Here is a 25,195-nt window from a genome sequence, read left to right on the forward strand (position 1 = left end):
CATCTGGAAACGTATGGTGTTCAGCCTGTGTGCTCAGTGTAAAATTGGTTCTGAGGTGGCGTCTGTGAAAGGAGATTTACTGACAATATGTGGTGTAAACCTACTTCCTTGATATGCCACTGAAAAAAACCACCCAAAAAACTTTGAGTATAATACTTTTTTCCTTCTTGGACTCACAGATCTGGAACCATATGAGTCAGAGTACTGCTAGTTGGGAGGAGAGATGAAACTAAATCTGGTCCAGCACCCCCCCCCCTTCCCCCGCCCAAACCCAGAAATCTAGTCATGCATGATGGGAAAAATAGCTTACTAGTGGGACAATTTCTCATTCTACTTGAAATTTTCTCTTCCTGGTCTCCAACCTGGTTTTGCACATTCTGGTAGAGAGTGGAATCTCATGGTTAAAGAATACTGTCTCTGATTACAGGCAAGTGGACATGTGGTAGAATTCTGTTCCTTGCTCTGAAGCTAAATTCTTAGCGATTAATTTTTTTACCTTTTTCTCCATCCTTAAAGGAGAGGCTGTTGGTGTCTCTCGTGTCATGTAGGTGTATATCATTAGTGGACACTTGAAATAGCACTGGAAAAGGTTAAGCATAAAGTCATAAACTGTTTTTCTTAACAATAAATGAAAACTCTAAAGATGGCACTCCAGTGTCTGTCTGAGCCCTTGCAAAGGCCTGCCTTCTCTGTAGAAGTGTTGTGCCAAGAAATTTAGTTCTTCATGCAGGTTGGTTTGCTCAGTATTTTGCAGGTTCCTTAGGTCTGCTCTGCTGAGGTTGGGTCTGGTGCAGCCACCTTTGGCTGCTGGCATAGATCAGGTGCAGGATTTGAGGAGTGAGTGTGTTCTTAGAAAACTCTTGGAGATAAGAGGCTGCCCTAGATGGCCTGGTAGCACTTGATTTTTTTGAGCATGGTCTTTCAGGGCAGGGATGTATAGCGCAGCCCTATAGAGGAATGAGCCCAGGGTTTTGTACCTAGAGACTTTCAGCACTTGGATGTTCTGGTCAGGTTTGGAGGTGGTCAGCCTGCAAGCAGGACTGGTTCTGAAAAACTGCAAAAAGTTATTTCTCTTAATTTACATTTGTCTGTGAGCCATCTAAAGTACACATCCTGCCTATTTTGGGGTGACTTGATGGAGTTTGGTAATGCAGACTGGATGTGTTACTCAGAACTAACTACTATAGATACTGGGGTAGCTGGGAAGAGAGAGCTGAGAACATTTCAGTGTTTACTGATGAGCAGGCAAGACTGCATCAAAATGCTGTGATGGGAAACTGAGGGCACAATTTAATGTTAGATGTTTAAACAATTATTCCAGGTGACCCACTGATACTTTGTACTTAGGTCCAGCTTTGTTTTCAAAGTCCTATTAGTGAATATTTTAATAACAGTTGACTATAAAGTGGCTCCATAGTTTTCTTAAGCTGTCTTATGTAGGTGGGCAGACAGGACAATTAAGTTGCTGGTGTTTGCTTCCTTTGTGACCTTCAGGTTTGTCACAGCTCTGAGCCTGGTGCTGACTGTAGTAGATAACTGCTTTGCTTTCCTGCAAGACACAATACAGGAAGAATGAGCCCTGAGTCTGAAATCTTAACAGTGTCTCTGTTTTCTCCAGAGCATCTGACATGGCAAATTTTGGCAGACCCAGCCATGACCAAATGGAAGTGACATGGTCCCTGGTTAGTAGCTTCTTGCAATTCAGCATAACATGCTTTTGGAAGCTTCTTGGAAGCAGACGTTATGCAAGCTCCTCAAGCTGTGTCTTGCTGACTGGAAGCAAACTTGCCAGCTTCTGCCATTTTTCTGCAAGTCTTGTGACTTGTGTGGCTTTTCTTAGAGCCCTGGCCACAGCAACTGAGCTAACAGAAGAGCAGTGTAGCTTTTGTATTGAAAACAGCGATTTCCAACATGGAGGTTTGAGGGTATTTTTTTTCTCCAAAAGATGCTGTTTCCCTAAATGCTTCTGGAGACAAGTATAAAGAATCCCAAAACTTCTAAAACCTGCACTGTCATCTCTTCCCTTCCTAAAAATCAGGGCTTACTCTCAAAACTATAAGCTCTGCTAAAATACTTGTGTTGCAGTTGCAATGAACAATAAATGAGGTTTGGAATAAACCCAGTACCTCACTTGTGACGGAAATGGGAGTTGAACTGGAGTCTCTGGGGCTGAAAATACTATTTTAATAATGTATTGCCTCAACAGTCTCCTTTAACTCTCCCTTTCCTGTTTCTTGTGGCTTTAGGCAGCATTGTTGCAGCCCTGTGGAAGGGTGAAGAGTTAATACAACCATAACAGATGTGAGAAGTGCTCAGCTCCTGCCTGACTGCTCTGACTGTCATTTTGGGGCTGGGAAACACTCTCGCTGCAAGAGTGGCCGGTGTAGTATATGTGATGCTAAGAGAGGACACAGCCAGTGTTAAACTGATACTGCTGTGGATTTTGGCTGCAAAGCCGGGCAGTGTTGCTGGAATGCTGTCTAAAAGCTGATCATAAATTGCAGCTGTATTTCAGAGTGGTTTTTCAGCTGCATTCAGACCCGTTCTCATATCAATAGGCAGAAGTCTACAGAGATGCTGAGCAGTCAGTTCTCAACATCTGCAAATGTTTTCACAGCACAGCTAACTTACCCTGGAGAGCACTAGGACAAACTACAATTTTTCCCTTTTTTAAAAAATTGAGAATGGAGATCCAGGGATGGGGGAGGTGGTGCTGAATTTCTTAGAACAAGGAAAGAGATACCTAAAGGCAAAAATCTTGAAGTCTTTGTTCAGTTCCTCCTCTTTGTTTTCCTGCCAGTCTTACGTGTGTAAAGACAGAGCAAGTTACGTAGGATCTGGCTCAGGGCTCTGACAAATTAACAGGCTGTTTCAGCCCGAGAGCTCTTCCTCATCCAAGTAGTTACAAACTTCTAAAAATGGGGCTTATAATGACTGTCCATTTGCCACCTGCCTTCCAGCACAGGAACAATTCCCTGTCAGCAGGGAAATATATCTGATGACCTCTTAGTTCAGAATTAAGTCAATAAACAACAAAGCTCTAGTCCTCACAGGTTTTATGCTGAATTTAGCCTCACTGACTTGTTTATGATTTACTCTGAGCTTACACTGCTCTGGGTCAGGATGGGACCCCTCGATTCTAATACATGTTAGGTTTTCTCTCTTTCTGGCTGCTGTGATCTCTTGTGTAATCTCTGGCTATTTCTTAAGCTGATTGTGCTTTTACTTTTAATAGAAGTTCCTCTATGAATAGCTGGGAATTGCCTGAGCATGGTGATGGCCTTGAGAGGAGATCTGTCGCAGTGGGGTTAAAGCTGCGGGTAAGGAGGAGGTTGGTATGTTCTGAAATGCAGAATACCCTCAGGGATTGGTGCATGACATGTGTCACACTGCAGAGCTGATGCTGCAGCTCCAGTACTGAAGCTCAGGTCACCTCTTCTACATCGTGCAGCTCACAGCAGAGATCCCAGCAACAAACTTCTTCCCATTGGGCTTTGCTACTTTGATTTGTTCCTGTTCCTAAGAATTACTCTGTTTATGCATATTCATGCAAGATGTGTTTGTTATCTCAGGCCTGCAAACTACCAGGCACCTCAAACTCATTTTGGAGAAAGAGGTCCATTTCCTGAATGAATTTGTATAGACTATTGAAGGAATTATATTTAAAGAATGCTTACTGCAAAAGAATAAGTCAGATACTGCATTAGCACTTGGTATTTTGCCAACTTCTGCTCGGACAAAGTTGAATTCACACTGGATACCTGGAGGGGCAAAAGCAGATGTCTTAGAAATCAGTGTGTTAGTTTAAACAAGTGGAGTGGAGATACAAGGGGGAGAAATTTAGTTGAACCCTTTACTTGTGGAAAATAAGGAAAGGAGTGGAAGGCTGTAAGACTGTGGTCTGTCCAAGTCACTATGCCACAGTTTTTCTATGGATTCAGAATGCCCACTGGTAAGGCAACACCTTTTTTGATCTTCCTCTTTTTTTTTGTTGAATTAAGCCCAGCCTTTTTGTCACCTCCCATGGTCGCTGCCCCAATTTGACTAGAGCAAAATGTTCCTTGTGGCATCAGAAGTGCTCTTCCAGTGGTTGATCAAAAGCACTTTGGCAGGCACATTGGAACCAGACAGGAGGTCAGAGCTCATCTCTTCTGGGACTATTGATCCAATTTTTGTTCTGGTATAGCCTGAAATGGAGATGTCTTGTGTGGTTTCTTAAGTAGAGTTTAATGCTTCTGACTTTGCACTAGAGGTGTTTGCAATCAGTCTGCTGGGTCTTCTTCAAGGGCTCAAGGGGCAGTGCCTCTGTACCATGTTCCCAGCCTAGGTTGATCCTAATTATATCTGGAGCCGCAGAGGTGCAGTGCGTAGCAAGGAACGTGGCACTGTTCCTGCATACTTCTCCAGGCAGAGCAGAGATGTAAATTGGCATCTTAAATTCCCTCTGCAGGACAGCCAGGCACTGTGGACAATTTGGTCAGGATGCCTGAATGCAGCATAACTCTGTTACCCCATGGAATTCTGTCCTTCCTGCCTGGCCTGTTGGAAGGGAAGCAGGCTACCTCCCCATCCACAACACACTCTGCCTCTTACCACTGACCTGAGATAAGTTATCAGGGTACATGCATTCAGCTTTATAAACCCACCACCTATGTGTGGCCACAAACAGCACATCATGGCTTGTTGAGGTACCATCCTTCCTCATGCAGGTTCTGTTTAGCTTTGTATCTGTGGGCTCATCAAAGGGGCTTTCCCTTTTCCAATGAACTCTTTCAGTTGTCTGTACCCTTTAAGGAATTCGGGCTCTGGGCAGCCTGTCTCCTTTTCTAGCACACAGTGGTGTCTGGAAGTAGAGGAAGTGTCATGCTGCAGTGATGAAATGTGCCTCCAGCTACGTTTGTTCTTCTCTTGGGTCTTGCAGTAAATACCAGGACTCCAGAGGTGTAGTTTTGACAAGAAATCCAAGATTATACTTAGCCCAAGTATTTGATATCTTTGAATTTGCTGTTGTACGTGGTTTCCTTCTCTGAAGGAGAGAAGGACAAAAAGGGGGATAATCCCCTTTTTTATCCAGAGCGTCCATGCGATGAGTGGTGTGAATATTAGTTACTGCTGCACAGTATAATGGTGTCTCAGAACACAGGAGAGCCTCTACTGCTGAGCAGCCTTTAGTCTGGACTCAGCTGCAGCCTGGCTCCAGAGATTAAGACACTGGTGGTGGGAAATAGCAAGGTCAGCCTGCTGCTCGTCGGTCTTAACATCCATTAATCCTGGGGTGTTACTGTGGCTGTGTTTTCCCATCAGCCATCCCTGTCCCAGAGTTTTAGTGTACAGCTTGTCCTTTTGTTTTCTCACAGCTCAAGTTGCAGGTGCTGAACAGGTCATGTTTTTCAAGGCTGCAGCCTTTCTGTTACAGTAGAGCCAGGGGTTGTCGGTGGATTTGTTTGTGCCAAAGCAGAGCAGCATTGCTGTGGTGTTATGACAGATAAGTGCGGCTTGAAAAAGAGACAAAGATGCTGGGTCATGGGTTTACCTTTCTGGCCTTAAGAAAACCTGTTTCTTCACTACTGCCATAGGGACTGAACTAATTTGATGCTCTGGGGTGTTGATGCTGCTTGGTATTTTCTTCTTGGAGACTGTCTGGAAATTACAGGGAGATTCTGCGATTGCATAGAAATTTTTGCCAGCGTATATATGCTTTTGAAGTAGCAAGAGGAAAACTTGCTTTTGTGCTGTGATGGTGAAACTTAAATCAGGCAGACATAAAGGTTGGGTTTGCAGTTTCTGGGGTGCAGAACACATCATGCAGTGCAATATTTCTGGGGTGGGTTTGTTTTTTTTTTTTTTTTTTCACATGAGTAAAACCATCCTTGTTTCCTTTCTCCTGGGACTGTAATTCTTGAAATCAAAACTGCATTTTCCACAAATGTGTAATCCTTACTGCCACATCCATTCAGGATACACCAGGCTTATTCTCTTGAGTTCCTGATATTGTCATGCAGAATCAGTGCTGTATTATTCTTTACCGTGAATATCCCAAGGCAGCAAACAAAATCCAGGACTTCATTTTCTATTACTCAGAAAATCCTAGAGGAAGCTGCACAGCAGCAGTGCTGCAATTTTCCGCTCTCTCCAGACTCTGCTTCCCCAGCTCTGCAGCCTAGAGTCAATGCGGCATTTGCTATAACGGGCAGTGACTTTTTGAGATCAGGCAGTGCACTCTAGGCTGTACCACTCTCTAAATAATTCTCTGCAGTAAAATGCAGAGCTCCAAACAAGAAAATGCCTTTACAGTTTTTTATCTGCAGAAACACAGAGTAAATTGGCTCACAAGTGCACGTGAGGTGCTGGAGTGCTCTGTTTTGATTTCCCATCTGTGTTCTACCTCCTTGCGTATTCTGGACTAACCCATCTGCAGGAAGATAGCAGGGAGGGAGCTAGCAGATAACCCTCAAAATGGAGGAGGGGAAGAATATTCCTGATTAATTATCTCACAGCAGAGATGAACTGAAGCAAATGACATTTTGGATGAGGTGGTCGGGTTTGCATGCTTGGAGTGCCTCTTGTTTCTCCTCCAAACTCTTGACCTATAGCTGTAGACACTTGGTTAAAACCTCAGCAGCTTGGGGCTGATGCCCACCAGTGAGGGATGCAAGAGCTGTGTGGATATCAAACTCATTTGTTTCTATGGAAACAGTGGATTTCACCATGTTTTAGGGAAGTGGGAGGGGAATTATCCCCCCCCCCGGGCCTCGTTCTGGCTCTCAGATTGGATTGGTTGCTGCACAACAATTGTAGAGCAGCAGCCCATGAAGGGATTATCTATCAGTCAGTGATCACAATTAGGGAGAGAAGCACGTGGCTCCAATCTGCTCCCATTGCAGGATTCCCAGGGTCACAGCCCTCCATGGCACTTAAAAGCAAAGAGTTTAACCTTGGTTGCTCGTAGCCCCAAAGGAGGGCTGCATTACAGTGCAGGCAGCTGCACCCAGACTCCTCAGTTGGGATGGCTGAGGGAATGAGCTGTGCTTGTGCCTCACCACACCTTTTTGGTAAGAGCTGAAAACTATTTGTGGTGTCTACAAGGTCTGGAGGAAGCTGAGATCTTTCAGACAGGCTTCAAGTGATTGCTTGCTGATGCAATTATTGTACTTCCAGTTCGTTGTACTGCTCTCAGAAAGTCCCAGCACTTGAAGCGCTGTGACTGGAGATGATGATTTTGAGACCTTTTTTTCAAAAATGAAAGGTAACAACAAAGGAAACAAAGTTGTTTCCTTCGTGAAACAACAGAAGGAATCAAAGCATGAACATCAACCTCAAACAGGTTCAAATAAGAGGCGTTTTCACTAAACCCCATACATTCCTAGCGGTCTGTAGAACTGAATCTCTTCAAACGGGCCTGGTGCCCTTGTGCAAGATCCCAGTGCTGATCCTTCTGAAGGAGTTAACCAACACCTCTGTATTTCAGGCTCTAGCACTGACTGAGAGGGAGAGCTTGGATTTCTAGATAGAAAGAAAGCAGACCATGGGAAACTGACAGAAAGGGTAATGCCTGTGTGTGCTTGAACCTTTTCCCAAGGTACTCCCTTGTTTCCTACAAATGTAGGACAGGACCTGTGTAACTGTCTCTAATGGGGAGAAATTCTTTTTGCTCAGCTTCTGTCTCCCCTTACTGTATATAGGGACTTCCTATATTCCATGTTATGTAAACTGAGTTCGGGATGAAGGGCAGCTTCTAGCAGAAATTCTTGCTTTATGCTTTGTAGTACAGCCAGTAAATCAATTGGATGGGATAATCCTGGTTATGGATTTGCAGAGGTGCATCAGAAGAACGCAGCAGCATCTCTGCCTTACTTTCCGGTCATCTAAAAATATGTATATAGACCTTGAAAGTCAGGCCAGATCCTGCTGTAAGGTCTACCAAGCATAAAGCTGGGGTGTGCTGGCTTCTTTGGAATTACTGTAGACATACAGCAGCAGAAATGCCTTGGGGCAAACTCTTCGCTATGTCAGTTTAGTCTGCAGGCTGGCAGGCCCTCAGGCCATTGACTGAAAGTGTAAGAATGCCCGTGACTTCTTTGGAAGTCTCTTGCCCTGTGGAAGCAGGGCAGCCGTGACGGCTCTGTAGTTGTGCATCTGATTAACTGGTGCACAGCGGCTCCAGAACAGCCATGACTTGGCATGATGCACACAGCTGTCTTCCAGATTTTGATCTGTCCTGAAGCTAGTGGAGTGTGAAACAGAAAAATCAGCCCAAAGGATTCAAATGAAAATAAACAATAGCAAAACTTATCTTATCCCACTGCTTCCAACAACCTGTATAGAGGCGTGTGCTGGAGAGGGGCTGAGATGCAGAGAAAGGAGATGTGGAAAAAGTGAATGAGAGAGGCACCAGCTGCCATGGATGGCTCCTGGGAACCAGTCTGTGCAGTGAGAGATAAGCCAGAAAGCAGAATTTAGTGCACTTGAGGAGGGGTGGGAGAGAGAGCTGTTTCCAGGTGAGTGTTCATATAAAAATTGCTATGGGCTTTCCTTCTGGCTTTAGCAGTGTTAAGGAAGGTGCTGCAGGCAGAAGTCTGAACACAGCCCCTGCAGCTGAAGTATCGGTGATGTGAGAGAACATTGCCCAGGGTGTCCCCTTTCATTTTCTGAGCCCCCTCAGCCCACACTTGACTCAACAAACACGTTCTGAGTGGGAAAGACACATTTTTGATTAACACTTCTGATGTTCAAGGCATGTGGGCCCTCCCAGAGACACAAGAGCCCATGAATATGACAATGCCTTCCAGTAACAAAAATCTTTGTCCTGTTCTGTAGGAAGGATCTGGACACTACCAAAAATTACCCAGACAACAGTACTGGACACTGTCACCTCTGTGTGTGTAGATCAGTGGCCAGTAATTGTGTTGTGTCCCAGGGTGAGGAGACAAGCTGATGATGAAATGGCTGAGATGGAAGCTTGAAATTCAACTTCTGTCTCTTCATGGCACGTCATTTACCCCAAATGTCAGTGAAACAAACCTCACCATTATGCCTGTCCACAAGGAACTGGATTTGATTTGCCAAACTCATTGTGTAGGCTTTCAAACAGCCAGGCATGCAGCTTTCTATGGAGGTGGATTCTCTTGGAGGGGGCAGTCTCCTGAAAGGTTTCTTGTCTTTTCAGCAGAGCCTGTGGTGTGGGGTCATTGTGGTTTTTGAAATGTTTTGCAATAAATGTAGGTTTCTGCTGTGGCTTTATTGAGTTTATAGATTAACTCTATATAAATACACTATATTTTTCTTATTTTGAAGGAAGTGAGAGCAAAGTGTGGGAAAAAGATGCAGGAGATCTCCAGAACACGTCACATCCTGGTCAGTGGTAAAAAGGGCATAGGAAACCCAGCAAAGACAATTCTTGTGGTGAGAATCATGTCAGTTCTGGAGCAGGATGTGATGTGAACATGTAATATTGCTATTGCTACACTTACTTATTACACTGAATTAACGTAGTTGCTGTCCTTTCATGTTTGAAGACCTCAGTGCCTCAGTCTGCACAAAACCTTGGGCAGAACATCCCTGCTGGGCCCTGTGCTGGTATCGGGTCCAATTTTGCACAAAGGAATAGAGCAACTCGAGGCAGATTGGGAAAAGGTGCCAACTTCAGAAGTTACTTTCTACTTCATTCTCTACTCTCTCTGACTCGTGTTTGTGAATTATCCAGTATTATGTTGTAAATGTGTCCAGCTTATACTGGCACTTGTGTTTTTCCCTGCTTGGGCAGCACCTGTGAATTTTCTAGGACGGTCTCTGGGAACTCAACTTAAGCACAGCAAAGTCCCACACTTAAGAGGCTCCTTGGCCCTTTTGCTTACTGACCTGGGGAGCTGTACTGGGGAGAAGTGGCCAGGTATTAGAGAGGCTGTCTGAGGGCCAGAACGATTTAACAAAGCAATTATAAGTGTTCCAAGACAGTACAATAGTGTTAACCTCCCTCTACACTATTGTAAATAGGAACTCAAGGTACAAGGCAGTGGGAAGCTTTCTCTTCAATTTTTTTGTTTCTCCTAACATGTATATTATGATGACACTCATGAACTGTTGCCTGTCTTTATTTTTCACAATTGTTTTCTTGAATAATGAATCGTTGTGCACAATAATATCGCCAGTATACTGGAAAATTGTGTACTTACAATAGATCTTTATTTCTATATGTATCCATTGTGTGACCAGTACCAATTGCATCCTAAGAAGTTACATTATACTGAGTGCTTATGGAATTGCTCTTGTTCACTGTGGCTCAGGACTAGGCACACTTGTGCTGTGGTGATTGGCTGATAAACAGTGCACATCCTCTGGCTTAAAGTTATCTAAAGGTGCTAACCTTAATGGAAAAAATCATGGCCTAACTAGGAACAAGACTAACCACATGATTATGAATCTGTATGACTTGTGTACAAGTTCACATGATGCAGTATGAAAGGAATATGAGAGCTGAGGGCAGAGAAAAACAAACTAGCAGGTTGATGTATGTTTTTTTTCATAATGCACCTGTTTTTAATGCTTGCTGTTCCTCTTGGCCTGTCCAGCTTTTTTTAGTTGAGAAGTGCTTTGACTCAGGCACAAGAAGAGCTCACAGAGTCAACCAAGTTAGCAGGAAACTCTGAATCTGCAATGCAGCCCTTTTGGCAACCTGCTGGGTGGCAGAGGAAAGAACAAATTTGTCCTTGTTCTTGCCCCACACCTGAGTTATGGAATTGCTTGCGAATGTACTTGCATGTTGCTTGAAGGATCAGAGCACCAGGAAGGTGCTCCAAGGGCAGTTCTACATCCTTTTCCTTCTAGTAGAACTACATGATGTCTGTTGTGAAGGAGCACCAGGAGTTAGTGACCAAGAAGTACAAAGCTCCTACTGTTTCTCAGGTGTTTGTTTTAGGAGTCAATATGATTAATAGTAAATATTTTTAGTGTGTGGTTAATGTTCCCCATAGGGGTCAGCCTGTGTGCTAAGGATTCATTTTGATGTGCTGAAGTAAGAGCATGTTTGAAAATACAAGTGCTGTGAGATGAAGCGCTGTTCAGATAAATGTATAAGCTGTCCATAGAATGCAGCTTTTATGAAGATGTGAATGTTGCTGATGGGCGCAGTAATCAGAAGAATCATACATCAAAGGTACCAATACCCCTAGATTGGCTTGTAAAGCACTGTGCCATCATGAGCTAGGGAGGAACTACTGATCTGGGTGTGTGAGAATGGTGAATGATAAATTATAAGCCTTGACAGATGAAAATAGTTTGAAGCTTAAGCAGGAGCAGGTCTGAAATGTGTAACCAGCCAGTAAAATCCATAGGGACAGAACTGTATTTCTTGTGGTATATTGGCACAGTGCTTTGTGCAGTGCATTTCTGATTGAATGCTGTCCTCAGGCACCATCAGAACACAGGAAGTTACAAATACTCAAATTAAAATACAAACAGCCATGTGAAATCATGGAGGCTGTGTGAATTTTAATTTTCTGAAACTAATACAATCCAAACTGGGGATTAATCACATCTGTTAATGTACTATTTGTCTATAGATGTATAATAGGAAATCAAATTAAAATTAAATGATCAGATGCTGGTGTTCTCTTCTGTTCTTTGCAACTAGTTTTATGTCTTCATAAACTGCTGTTTGGGCTCTTTAATTGAGGCTTTACGTTCTCTAGTGCATTCTAATTCAAGAATCTCACAATTCTGGCAAACAATTGACTGCAACAATGCTGTGTTGGTTTGTCTAGACTAGGCCTAGATTTATATTTCAGAGCCCTCTACAAACAGCTTTCCGAGCCTTCCAGCTTCTCTGGAGACAGGGAAAGCAAGCATTTGCTCTCTCTTCCATGTAGAACAAGAGACAGTACCGTGGGCTCTGTTCTAGTTTTGACTGCTAAAGAGCTCTGTTGCAACTTCAGTGAAGACAATAATCATGCATGAAAATCTTTAACTCAAAGTCCTTTCAAAAATACAGATTGCCAGTGGATGGAGAAGGTGCAAAACTTGAATTTGGTGGAAAGAGGGAATAAATGATGCTCATATTTGCTGTAGAAGGGAATCCATGGAGAAGCAATTGCAGCCTGAGCTGATGTGTGGGGATGCCGTCAGTATGTTCTTGCCCTTCCTTGTTAGGAAATTGTGGTTATCACTTCTGATATCATGGCTACAGGGTCATAAAGAGGTTTGCGAATACCAGACTGCTGGAATGAAACAGCACTGTAAACGTTACAGGAATCTCTAAGCCTTAGAGCACAAACCTAAAGCAGTGAGCTGACACTTCTGGCAAAGCATGAAGGGACAGACTGGCTCCTGCAATCACTCGTCTTGTGCTTATCGGGATTGAGAGCATTTATTCTAGCAAAGCTGGTGGACCAGGCACAACATGCCCGTAGCAATCACTGAGATGCTCTAAGACTTGCTCCTCCTCCAGAGATCTCTGTATCTCATTTAACAGGAAAACATCAGATCAAGTGTTTGACCAAAGGAGTAAACAAGTATTCTTTGGTCCAACAAACTGTGTATGTGTGGACACAAATGTACCTCTACTGCAGCAAACTAGCTCATCTCAGTTTCTTTTAATGGAGACAGTCACATTTTCTTCAGTGTAGCAACAGTGAATAAACACAAGAAACATGTCTGAAAGTTTCAGTGTGTGCCTCTTCAGGTACTCCCAAGCTTTCCATATGGGTATCTGTCCTACTTTTTTTGATTGCATCTATCTTTGCTTCCCTTTCTATACAATATATGTTGAATTATACGAGCAGTTTGTCAATCTCCTTTGTTTTATGAATAGTCTGGGCAAAGTGTCTTTGGTTGATGATACTTTTAACTTCTAATTGTCTGTACTGTGCAAGTCATTAAATGAATTCTAAAACTTGTTTATAGAGTAAAGGTGGTTTTTGTCACTAATAGCCACTAATAACTTTTTTGTTCCGTCAGATTCTAACTTACCTAATGCATGAGGGCTCTTTGTTTATAGTGTCTGGCTTTAGTTAAAAACTTCAAACAAACAAACCAACAAAACAAGGAAACCCCAATTCCCAGTGCCCTGATTATAAATGTATTGTTGCATGACATCAAGATTGTATTAATGTGTTTCCAAGGTGTTTGGATTTTGTTTCAGTGTTGCTCTACAGTAACTGCTAGATTGGTTCCCTTCCCTTCAATATGTTTTATACTGTGTTACTAATGCAGCTTTCAGCCCAAATCTGCACTCTCATGCAGCTCTGCATACGAAAATAGAAATAAGACTGGAAGGGATGCTGTGATTGGGCTTGCCCCGAGGTAGCTAGAACTGTGTAAACACTTCAGAACTGAGCAATGCAAAATAGAACAATAAATGCCCTTTCAGGTCACTTTCCTGCCTGAACTCTTTCAGCTTGAGACCTGTCAAGATTTGCATCCTTGGTTCTTTTTTGTCATCTTGGTTTAGAAGAGATCTATCACTGGTCAGACCAAGAATTTACCTACCTCAATATCCTCTCTCTGAGAGTTGTTAATAAAAAAATGAGTGTAAAATACATAGAAATAAGTCTTCCAATAAATGATGTTTTGGGAAATGTAGTTACCTGAGCCTAGTTTTCCAACTCTGCTAAAATGCTTGGAATTGCATTGCTAGAACCAATACCTTAATCTTTTGATTCAGAATTTTGAGTCAATAGCTAAGAAAGCTAAAAGCAAATTAAGTATTTATATTCCCTGAATACAGCTCTGTCTGTTTTAGCTGCTACTTTGTATATTTTCTAGATGAAGCCTAGCCTTGAGAAGTGGCAGTGTTGTGCTTTAAAGCACCGGGAATCAAATGTTGTTATGCACTTCTGTGTGTGACAAACAAAGCAACAGGAAAAGAACATTCCAGTTCTTAAGATAAAAAGTGAAGGAGGAAAACAGGGGGTTGGTGCCCTCAACCTGAGTAACATATTTCAGGCACAGTCATGTATAGTGATGTATGCAATGAGGTTCTGGTGTCATGCTAGAGGCTGCCTTGTCTCAGCACTCAAAGCCTTTATAACATTTTATCTCTGAAGACTTATTCCATCTTTCTTTTTCCCCCCTCAGCCTTGCTCTTTTACATCTCCCCTGCTGGAAGTGAATAAGCCAGTTTAACTCCTCTGCTCTTGCCTGCCTAGGTCACCTGGCACGTGGTGGTATTTACCTGGTGTGTTGTCTTCCTGATTCTGACTTGGTGTCATCACTTTGGGCTGCTCTTTCTGGAGCGGTAGCTGTGTGTGTGTAGCTCTTCCTCCAGGCTCTGAAGCGAGCTCAGACTGTACTGGGCATGTTGTCTGTGCCACACGTGCTCTGTGGTTGTAGTTTATTTGCAGCAGCAGTTTGTGCCCCCTGCAAGAGGGCAGGCAGGGCTCTCTCTCCTCCTGCTCCTTGGCACTCAGCCAGCTCGAGTTTACTAATCCCTACTTTTTAGTTTCTATGATTTGAAAGGCTTAGCTGGAGCAGGAGGAGGAAGGAGTTTTTCCAACAGACTGCAGAGAGAAAAGAAATGAAGAATAGGAAATAACATGGCTAAAATGGGATGATACTGCGTAAGTTGTAGGTTTTATTAATAAAGCTTTTTGGCTGTAACTCCTGATAGGAGTCAAGTGTACAGAAGGCTTGAAAGTTGAACTGCATGTACTTCTCAGTAGTTTGTGGGTATGAACACACATTCATTTTCTGATACTAGGGATCAGATTTGCATGTATTTTCACTCAGAACTAGAGTAGCACTGAAGATTGTTGGTTTAGGTGACAAGATTTGGCTTATGGATTTGTTGTCTTGTCCTCTAGACGACTTGGTGGTTTTTGCTTGGAATAGCCTGGGAGCTACTTGAGTTAACACAATAAATTGAATAATTTTTTAATAATGCTGGAACCCAATGCTGTAGGTTTTCTGTCTATCTTTGTCTTGAGATTTTTTTTTTCTTAGTAGCTATGATAAGGACAGTAGAGAAATCAGGATATTAAGCAAAGCAGAAGGATTCAGGAAAACATAGTCCAGCATGAATAGGATCTTGCTTCCTATTGATTTCATGCTTATAAATGCAAGTGGTCCTTTTTCTACAGTAAAGCAAGATTTGATAGTGCAAATTGGAAACCAATAACTAGACGACTGTCTCGGTGTGCTGGAAAGGGAATCTGTAGTATTAGGATTCCTTTTTCTCAGGTACAAGTTCAAAATAATTCAGTTGATCTTAAATGGATGTGTTATGCTAAAAACTGATGCAAGGATAGGACTTTTCCACATATCGACCACAGGCATCTATAGGAATGGAGCTGAGATAGCAGAAAACTGTTAGAATGGCTCAGTGTCTTAAAGATTCTGGGGTTAATCCCACTGGAATGGAAAAACTAGAGCTGTATGATTTGAAAAACAAATGAAAGGCAATCCCCAGTTAACTCTTTATAATTCTGGAAAGTCTAAAATAATGAGAATGAGTTTCAGTCTAATTTTAACTGGTCAAGTTGTACCAGAGGTTCCATTATTCCTGACATAGTAATTAACAGGTGATATTTTTGAGATGTTAGAGGATGTACGGTGCCTCCTTACACTCATTTTACTTGAACCTGCTCTCCAGTTTTTGATATTACCAAGTTATTCTGACATCCCCACAGATGGAGAATTACTTTTATAACTGAGGAAATGGAAATACAGAGAAGCAGAATAACTTGCATAGGGTTACATAGGAAATGAGTGGCCAAACCAGGAGCTGAGACAGAGCTGCTCAAGGCCTTGTCTGGTGTGTAAAAACAGAAACTTACTTCTCATATTCATGGACTTCGTCAGTGTTAAGTTCATGCAGGAGTAAGAGGAAGATCGCAAAGTGGAGAGCTCTGGATTTCTCATTCAGCAGAGTTAATAGTTACTCCTGAATTAGCAAAATTATTCCTTGCCACAGCTATGAAAGGAAGGAGGATTGTCTCCCAGAACCCTGCCAATGTAGGCAGGGCTTCTTTTAACAGAGAAAACTATATTCATGCTGTAGGAAACATATTTTGAAGTGATGCTTCTCCCAGTAGGCAAGGAAGCAATTGATTATATTTTCAGAACTGCTCAGTGGCTCCTGAAGAGCCACATGAACAGCCAAGTACTAGAAAACCAGGCCACAAACTAGCAAGGTCATCAGCAGATGCAGTGGGCACGCCTAGCTTTGGATTGGAAAAAAGGAAAAGCAGAGGAGAACTGGTGGGCTGTGGCTGCTAAGCCAGCATTTGGAGAATGTTGGTGAAAGGCTGCTTTCCCTTGAAATTACTTGAAGTACACAAAAATTCAGGATTCATGTAAATACAGAAGGAAACTACTGCTTTTGCCTTAGCAATACTGATATCTTGAGTAGTTATAGCTGGGAGAGACCCTGTGTGGAGACAAGCCTTTGGCTGCTGGTTGTTTTCTCAGTTGTATCACGTGGTGTTTGCACACTGGGACAATGTGGTGTCTTCTCAAGCCCCAAGTGCAGGGTGTGAGTGAATTTGTGTAATTGTTTTTGTCAAAAGGAGGCACGCTAGTTTTTTGGCTCTGCTTCAACTTCTCTTTCTGATGGAAGCACAGACAGCTGTATTAAATGGGCTTGTTAACTTGGAACTTCAGCTGAAGGAGCTGTGCTGTCACAGACATGGTTAGAGGGACTGTGCTGTGAGTATAAACTACTTCAGAACAAGCTCTTGCCCTTCTCAAGGAGAAGCACTTTGTGTTAATGCCTTAAACTTCTTTGTGCTCGTGGCTGGGACTCTCTCTTAGAACCCATATATACTTATATAAGCAGAAAAGCTGTGAAAAGGGAAGGAAACAATCACTCACTCATCCAAAACTTCCTGTTTCATTTCAGGGACTTTCTGCCACGTGGATCTGGCATCGTAACCAGGCGCCCACTGGTCCTGCAGCTGGTAAATGCCAGCACAGGTATGTGAGCTCCCTTCCCCTGTGTGTCCAGCTGGACTGCTGTGTTAGGAAGGTATTATTTGATCAGTGGCACTGCTCACTAGAGAAAAGAAATAAGAATCTTCCTCAGGAAAAAACACCTGCAGCCTTTTTGCCTGTTTAACATGTGATGCATTAAGTGTCCAGAAGCAAAATGCTTCTTAATGTTTTGTTTTGGTTTTAATTTATTATTCAAGGCTCCATGCACACACATCATAATTTTCCTTTGCCTATGCAGCTGTGACTCTCATGAGTGGGTAAGACCTAAAAGCCAGATGATCCTGCTGAAAATGTAGTGGATTAAGGGGGTGAGAGAATGTACGAAAATCCAGTGTGAGAACAGTGGGGTCTGTAGAGGAAAGATCTGAGAGTTCTGTGGCTGGTCTTTTGGGCAGTTCACTGGTTTTGCTACTTACTTGTAGGATATTTTAATTACCCCTTAATTTATGTCAAGATCTCATCTAGGAGTTGACAAGTGAATGTTTCAAGGTACTCTTCCTGTGCTTGATAGATAGGTTCACCTGACAAAAATTTTATGTACAGTAAGAAGACAATTTAACTTTTAGGTGGCTTTAAAATTGGAACAGAGGGTTCTTGTAGTGGTTAACCTGTTCAAGGACTGATACAAAAAGTCTCAACCACCAGCCAATTCAAAACCATGTCAAGAGATGATTTGGGTTTTTTTTTTCCTCTCAAGATTTGGAATCTGTTCTCATAAGTAGTGAGACTGTTGTTTACACCCAGCACTTTAATACAGAGGTACTCCGAGTCCTGGGTACTGAGGTACCTCCCAGTGTAGCTGGGGAAGCCACAGCTGCCACAGGCAGGTGGATGCAAAGTTTGGTAAGTATCAACAGGGAATGTCCTGGATTATTACTTGGCTGAAGACAAGTGAGGATGCCAGCTCTGCTGAGACAGAAGCTGGGCTGTGAAGATGCTGGGCTCAACTGAACTATCTCAGATGTTGACCACATAAATATGACTGCAGTAACTTCTGTTCCAACCTGCAGACTCTGTCAGGAAAGGCCCTTGCCAGACTTAATCCCTTCAGTTGTGTTTTGTTGTGTTGTGCTTCAGGATGTGATGCTTTCATCACACTTTTGAGTGTTTCTCTGATTTCGGTGACTATTTCTGGCTCTCTGCTTCTATTTAAATAGAATATGGTGAGTTTCTCCACTGCAAAGGAAAGAAGTTCACTGATTTTGAGGAGGTCCGTTTGGAGATTGAGGCTGAAACAGATCGTGTTACTGGCTCCAACAAAGGGATTTCCCCTGTGCCCATTAATCTCCGAGTCTACTCTCCCCATGGTGAGTCCTAGTGCAGTGGGACCAACTCTTCTAGAAGGCTCTCCAGTCCATTATGAACTGGAAACAAAGTACTGTCGTCTTTTCCCCTTCAGTGTAGCATTTGTGGAAGGACTTTGAGGGCACAGTTTTCCTGATCAGTGTGAAAACAAGTGATTTAAAGGGAAGGGTGATGAGATCATTGACAATCACACTAGAAACAACCTGCAACTAGTTCTTACTGAGCAGTAACAAGAAGGGAATAGAAAGCTCTGTGTGCTTTTGTGTGTGCATCTCTTAACCCCTGTGATATATTGGAGTCACTTTAACTACAGGTGATACTTAAAGACCAGAACATTCCTACCTTAACAATCCCTTATGCTAACTCCTGTGTCCTGTGTCTAGTCCTGAACCTGACCTTGGTGGATCTGCCGGGTATGACAAAAGTCCCTGTAGGGGATCAGCCCCCTGACATCGAGTTCCAGATCCGAGACATGCTCATGCAGTTTGTCACCAAAGAGAACTGCCTCATCTTGGCAGTATCCCCAGCCAACTCTGATTTGGCCAATTCTGATGCCCTGAAGATCGCAAAGGAGGTGGATCCTCAAGGTAAATGTCTCCTAATTTATCCTGGCATTACTAGACAATGGCCTGATTTTCCTTTGGCTGTGATTAGCACAGTAGCTGTGGCTCATGTCTGTTGTCTTGGGATGCATCTTTGCCAACAAACATTCTTGTGAGAGGTATTAGTGAGTATTAACAGTTGCTGTAGTAGAAATTTTGCTACTCCCCTTTCCTTCATTTGTCTAAGCCCCATTTCTGAAAAGTTGAAGAATTTCATTTCCTTTAATCATCTGCATTTGGCCTAGAAAGAGCTAGGAAAATATGCTCTAAAATCCTTTTCTGCTGTGGCATAGCTTGTGCATTCAGCAGGATACAACTGAGAACTGGTCTTGATTTTTGTCTGTTTTGCTCTTGTGGCCTCTTGTACGTGATGGGAGCCGTAATGTGTGAGTTTAAGAGCCCTTGAGTAGCTAAGTTGTGCAATCTGTAACCTCTGTGAACAGAAGAAAATAATACATGAGTTGTTTGCTTGATCAAGTATGTTTGTGGTTTTTTTCCGTAGGCCAACGCACCATTGGGGTCATCACTAAGCTGGATCTTATGGATGAAGGAACTGATGCACGAGATGTGTTAGAAAACAAATTGCTTCCCCTCCGTAGGGGTATGTTTCCTCATGCTTTGTCCATGATCTCCTTCCTCTGTTTTCCCTTTGTGAGGTGTCCTGCCCTCATCCTCTTCCTCCAGTGCATCCCCTTCCTGTAACATCTCTTACAACTTGTGGTTAAGCCATCTCTGTTCCAAGCTAAAACTGAGAAAAGTTGGGGAACCAGGCTCAGTCATGCTGTTTAACAGGAACTTTTTAGGTATTTATATCTTGATATGTAGTCCTAGCAGAAACACAACCTTATGCTCTTATCTTTACTTTCTTTTCAATAAGGTAAGCTGTGAAAGATGTCTAAAACACCCCTCTTGCTGCTATAGTAAAGAGATTAAATAATTCTGGGCTGTGATACATGGCTGTGGCCATGGCAAAAGTACCTGTGCTAAGGACTCATAACAGGAGAGTCTGAAATAAATGAGACTGGAGTGTGCTTTGTGTTTGGGGAGCAGTAATAAATAAGCTAATTCTCTGTTCCATACCCATTTTTGTCCTGCACACCAAAATGTCAGAACCTGGGCCGTTCAAGGAAATTCTAATTTTAAACTCTTCCAATTGCCCCTAATAATGTGTTGCCACTAGAATTCCCCTTTTGTAATGCTGCTGGCTGAGTAACTTCCTTCTCAAGTCTGAGTCTCATTTACATCTTTGCAACCATCTGATCTCTAACCCCACTCTCACAGGTTACATTGGTGTGGTCAACAGAAGTCAGAAGGACATAGATGGCAAGAAGGACATTCAGGCAGCTCTGGCTGCAGAGAGAAAGTTTTTTCTCTCCCACCCAGCCTACAGACACATGGCTGATCGCATGGGAACCCCCTTTCTGCAGAAAGTACTGAACCAGGTACTGTCCACAGTCAAGAACTGCTGCCCTTGGTGTCATTGGCTGTGAAATACATTGAGGCCAATAATGGAGCTTGCCCACCAAAGGCAGAGAGAGCACAGCATTTATCCTTTCGCTTTCAAATTCAATAGTTGGTTCGTGGTATATGCACTATTAGGATGCAAGATCTTTCTGGATAAGTTAAAAGATACCTTCTAAATTCTTGTGATCTCAGTATTTATGGCATACTGATAGTCATTTCCCATTTATTGAGGCTACCTTATCCCTATTTTTCATACAGTAGCAATTTACTGTTGCTTCTCCTCTCTGCTCCCTTGAAATACTCTCTGAAGAGAGTCTCTTTCCTGTTTCTCCTTATTCAAATGTTCATCTTTAAACTGGAGTTTCCCGCAGCTGTGCTTTGTGAAAACCCTCTTATTAGAGCCCCATGAGTGATTTTGGCTCCTTCCACCTTGCCTTTTCACCCTTTTTTTTTTTAAAAAGGGCTTTGCCACCACATTGGGTGTCAATGGTGTGCTAATCTGAAGGCAGAATAGCCTTTACCTCTGTGTAAATAGCAAATGCTAATACTTGTATGTGAAGTTTATTCTTGGGTTTGAGTCAGCAGGTTTGTGTGGAGAGGAGTTTTGCACCAGACTAGAAGGTAAATGGAAGGTGAAGAGTAGAGGGGGGCAATAGGCAGGAGCTGGGGAGGGGGAATACCTTCAGCTCCTAACTGGTATTTGTCCTGGGGTAGACATTTTGTTAGGACCACACAGAAGAATTGAACACAGAGAGGAGCTTTCATCTGTTTTGTAGTGTGGAGGCAGCAAACTCTTCCCAGTAACTACCTAGAGGTTTACTGTCGTCTTAAACCTTCTTCTTGTGCAGCAATTGACCAACCACATCCGTGACACGCTGCCAGGGCTGCGGAACAAGCTCCAGAGCCAGCTCCTCTCCATTGAGAAGGAGGTGGAGGAGTACAAGAACTTTCGTCCTGATGACCCTGCTCGCAAGACCAAAGCTCTGCTTCAGTAAGTGGCCTCAGTGTCCCTTGCTAGAAAGGACTGCTCAGCGATGAGTTCCACTTCACGCTCTTGGGTTTTCTTTCAGGATGGTCCAGCAGTTTGCTGTGGACTTTGAGAAACGCATTGAAGGCTCTGGAGACCAAATTGACACCTATGAGCTGTCAGGAGGAGCTCGGATCAACCGCATCTTCCATGAGCGTTTCCCCTTTGAACTGGTGAAGGTACTGCTTCCCCGTGCTGCTGAGATATGCTTTTTGTTGCCTGTTATCTGTTACTACTTCTGTCTGCCTCCTTACCCCTCTTGCTATCTTTCATCAGCAGACTTTCTCTTCAGCTGCTTTGTTTCATGGTTTTCCCTTTTAACACCTTTTTTCACTTGTTTGTCTCCTTTGTTGGGACCTTCCCATAGTGCTGACCCTTCCCTCTGTCCCTGTTCTTGTTACAGAACTTAACTTTCTCTGAACTAAATGACAATATTTCTTTGGCTTAATTCCTAAATGCTAAATTAAGTGTGAAAAATCACTTTAACACAACCAATGGTAAATCAATGACTGAATGCCCTCACAGATATTTCATGTCAAAGCTACTATGACTGAATTTCATATAGAAGGGATGGTGCTGAAACTTGTACTTCCTTGCTCCTGAGCATCAGACTGGACCTAAAGTTGGCCTAATAGATACCTAAGAAGCAGGAAGAAGAATTGTAGGTATACCTGGGATTACTTCTGTCTGTCCCCTATCAATGGCCTAGAGGTGGGAATAGTGTAGAAACTGTACTCCCCTCTTGAAAGTGGAAGAGGATTTTTATTGAAAGACATTTTTCTTGGATGGTGAAGTACACTAACCTGATAAAGAGGGATACTGAAAATCTTTTTTTTTAATGTTAGGTGGAACAGATTTGAGAGCCAGATCTTTCTGCTTCATTAGTTTTTGCATTCTGCTTCCTTTTTTTTTGACATTTGAATAAGATGAGGCCATTCTAGTGAAATAAATAGCCTTGCTTGTGTTAGATTTACAATTCACACCAAATGGTTTATCCATTTGTGGTGTTCACTGAAAATGCAACTGCCAAGATCTCATGTTAAATGTTGTGAGGCAAACCAATTTGCTTTAGAAAGCCATCTAGCACTTCAGTGCTTTATCTCAAAGAAGCTCCTTAAGAGCAGCTGGGGCATCTGTAAGTGGAAGCCCTTAGCTGTTCACGTGTGTCCAGGGTGTCCTGCTTTGGCCACAGCAGTTTTATGGCTGGACTCTGTATCCAACGCTTGGGCTAGTATCTCATGTGTCACATGGTAGTGCTGGCATGGGACCTCTTCTCTGCAAAGTCTGCTGCTGTGTGCTGCTATGCAAATCAGTGTCATAAAGTTTCTGATGGAATTCTGTCCTGGTGCAGATGGAGTTTGATGAGAAGGAGCTGCGGCGGGAGATCAGCTACGCCATCAAGAACATCCACGGTATCAGGCACGTATCACGCACTAGGCAGAGCTCTGGCTGAAAAGCCTTGTAAATCCTTCTAGACCTTCCAAATGGAGTTGAAGACTTCAGAGGTACGGTAGGTCAGCCAAAGGGAGGGATAACCTCTGCCTTGAGTCTGGGAGTAGGGACAATCATTCAAGTGAGTTTGCTTTCTTTTCCCATGTGGGAGTCACAGAAGCCTAAAAGGTAAAAGCCTGGGTAACTTGACATCTTTTCAGTCCTTCTTGGGCCTTCACATATGAAAGGGTAGGAAGAGGGATACAACCCCATATTACTGCTTTGTTTAATTAAAACTAAAATGTTGATTTTCACATTAACTAGCAGTTAGTTGTTCAAAACAAGTGTTGGTACAGAGCCTCTCCTCCCCTAGAGATCCGAGGGAGCACTGGTGTGCCCATCACCAGGGTCCCACTGGCCCCACATAGTTAGCAAACAGGTTTGTGTTCCCTTCAGTGTGAAGGTGAGTTGTCAGAAAGTTCAGCCCTGAGACCCTGAGTTGTGCTGCTCCTGGGAAGGTGCCTGTTGGAGCCCTTCCTGCACACAGGGATGTGTACAAACACTGACCTAGATTTATTTTTATTCCCTTCTCTTGGTCAGTTGCCAGCTGAACTTGATAAAGGGTGTCAGAGGTGTCAGTGTCCTAACTATCAAGAAAATCTTCCAGAGCAGGCCTCATCTCCTGCACAACTCTGAGGTCAAATACACTGTGGAGGGGTCAGCCCCTGCCACCCTTAGGCTGAGGTAAAATGGTAACCTGGCCATGGCAGTCCAGCTAAGATCCATTTTGCCCTCAGCACCTCCTTCCTGGGAAGTGCCAAGCATCCCTCATTTTTCATGGACTCCAGTCATGGCTTGTCCAGGGGACATGGCACTTTCCAGCCTAAATGTCCCGGGTTTTGGTGATGGCGGTGCCTGCTCCGAGATGTGTGTGTAACGCTGTGACATTCTCCTTGCCCCTTCTCCCCCTCCTGCCTTGTCTTGTCCCCACCCTGGGTGTTTAGAACCGGTCTCTTCACACCTGACATGGCCTTTGAGACCATTGTGAAAAAGCAGGTGAAGAAGATTAAAGAACCTTGCCTGAAATGCGTGGACATGGTCATTTCGGAGTTAATCAATACTGTTAGACAGTGCACCAAGAAGGTAACCAGAGGCAGCATGGAGTTGGCACCTTCCACCCGCTCGCTGGCTGCGGTGCAGCATCGTGACCTGGGCAGGGACTTGCCTGCAGCCACACTTGGTGTTTTCACCACCTCCTCAGCATGACTAGACCTGAGCAGAGCCAGCCTGGAGCGATCCAGCCAACAAGCCAAACAGAAAGGAAGCACTGTGGGATGTGTGCCATGGCCCTGCTCTGTGAATCTTTTAGAGCTGGGATTTAAATTTTGTGCTCTCTGTTCTTGTAGAAGTTAGAGGGTTAAGCTGTTGGGGGATGTATGGGGCTGAAATTCAGAGCTACAGCACTTACGGTTGTGGGCTGTATCTCAAGGAAACGTTGCTGTGGTGTTTGGCTTGGTTTCTGGCTGGTTTGGTCCATATCCTAATCTGGAATGGCAGCACATGGCTGAGAAGAAGCAAGTTAGAAATGTTCATCAGCCTCTGGGGTCCATCTGCTCTCTCTCTCTCAAGAGAGGGCATCAGGCTTTGCCCTTTGGGATCCATACTGGTATTTTTTGGGGTCAGGGGAGGGAACCTGCCTTGATTCTGCCCTTTGGATGTGGCAGCTTTTGTTTATGAGGTTGGGGTTGAAAGAGAGCAAGATAAGATGACTCGTGCCATCTTCTCAGCTATGACTTGCTGCTTCAGGTTGGGCTGGGTGCTGGTGAAAAGGCACCTCAGTTAGGATTAGGTGGGCACTGGGAACTGGACTCGCCGCTGGCTATTCAGGTGCAGGTAAATGGGCACTGCAGGGGGTTTCCACAGAGTCTGACCCCCTCTCTGCAAGGGTGGGGACAGGTGCCCAAGTGGTAACACTTGCCATCCCTTGCACAAGTGCCTGGTCCTTAGGGCCAGGAGCCTCAGTAGAAGGGCTCAGGTGTGCAGGCACGTGCTTTGCCCCCCAGGACAGACTGGGAGAGCAAAGTGGATGCAGTGAGAGGTTGCTCAGGTTTCTAGAGTGCTGGAGGAGCTTCCTTTTTCTGTCCTGCTGTCCTCTCTTGGGGTGTGTGACTGTGGGAAGCACCCAGAAAATTGCCATTAGAGCCTGTTGACAGGTAAGCACAGGCCCTCGGGCTGCCAAGTATCCAGAGTCACCTGCTAACTGGATCAGAAGGGCCCTCCTTTTTCATGCCCTCTGAAGCTTCTTTTGATTTGTTCTCCATCCATCAGTTGCTATTCAAAACTTCCCATTGATTCTTTCCCATTGCATCCTTTCCTTCACTATTTCTTACTTCATTGTTTCTTTTTCATTCCTCTTTTTACTGACAGTTTTAGAATAAACCAT

The 25,195-nt window shown here is 43.7% G+C and overlaps 1 protein-coding gene across 18 annotated transcripts in view; it reads left to right on the forward strand.

Annotated features, from left to right (window-relative positions):
* DNM1 (dynamin 1) overlaps positions 1-25,195 on the forward strand; it is a 66,370-nt gene that overhangs the window by 6,886 nt on the left and 34,289 nt on the right. For 14 of the 18 annotated variants that reach the window (XR_005603260.1, XR_005603257.1, XR_005603259.1 and 11 more), the window contains exons 2-10: positions 16,832-16,905; positions 18,081-18,230; positions 18,612-18,815; positions 19,333-19,431; positions 20,112-20,272; positions 21,143-21,285; positions 21,365-21,500; positions 22,673-22,740; positions 23,757-23,895. Coding sequence is in view for 12 of the 18 variants with exons in the window: in XM_039561772.1 (XP_039417706.1) it covers positions 16,832-16,905; positions 18,081-18,230; positions 18,612-18,815; positions 19,333-19,431; positions 20,112-20,272; positions 21,143-21,285; positions 21,365-21,500; positions 22,673-22,740; positions 23,757-23,895 (1,174 nt within the window). In the remaining 6 variants the exon portion in view is untranslated. The remainder of the gene's footprint in view (positions 1-16,831; positions 16,906-18,080; positions 18,231-18,611; positions 18,816-19,332; positions 19,432-20,111; positions 20,273-21,142; positions 21,286-21,364; positions 21,501-22,672; positions 22,741-23,756; positions 23,896-25,195) is intronic. The other 4 variants (XM_039561767.1, XM_039561765.1, XM_039561771.1 and 1 more) reach the window with 1 other exon arrangement.

Source organism: Corvus cornix, chromosome 17, assembly GCF_000738735.6.
Source record: "Corvus cornix cornix isolate S_Up_H32 chromosome 17, ASM73873v5, whole genome shotgun sequence".
Lineage (NCBI taxonomy): Eukaryota > Metazoa > Chordata > Aves > Passeriformes > Corvidae > Corvus > Corvus cornix.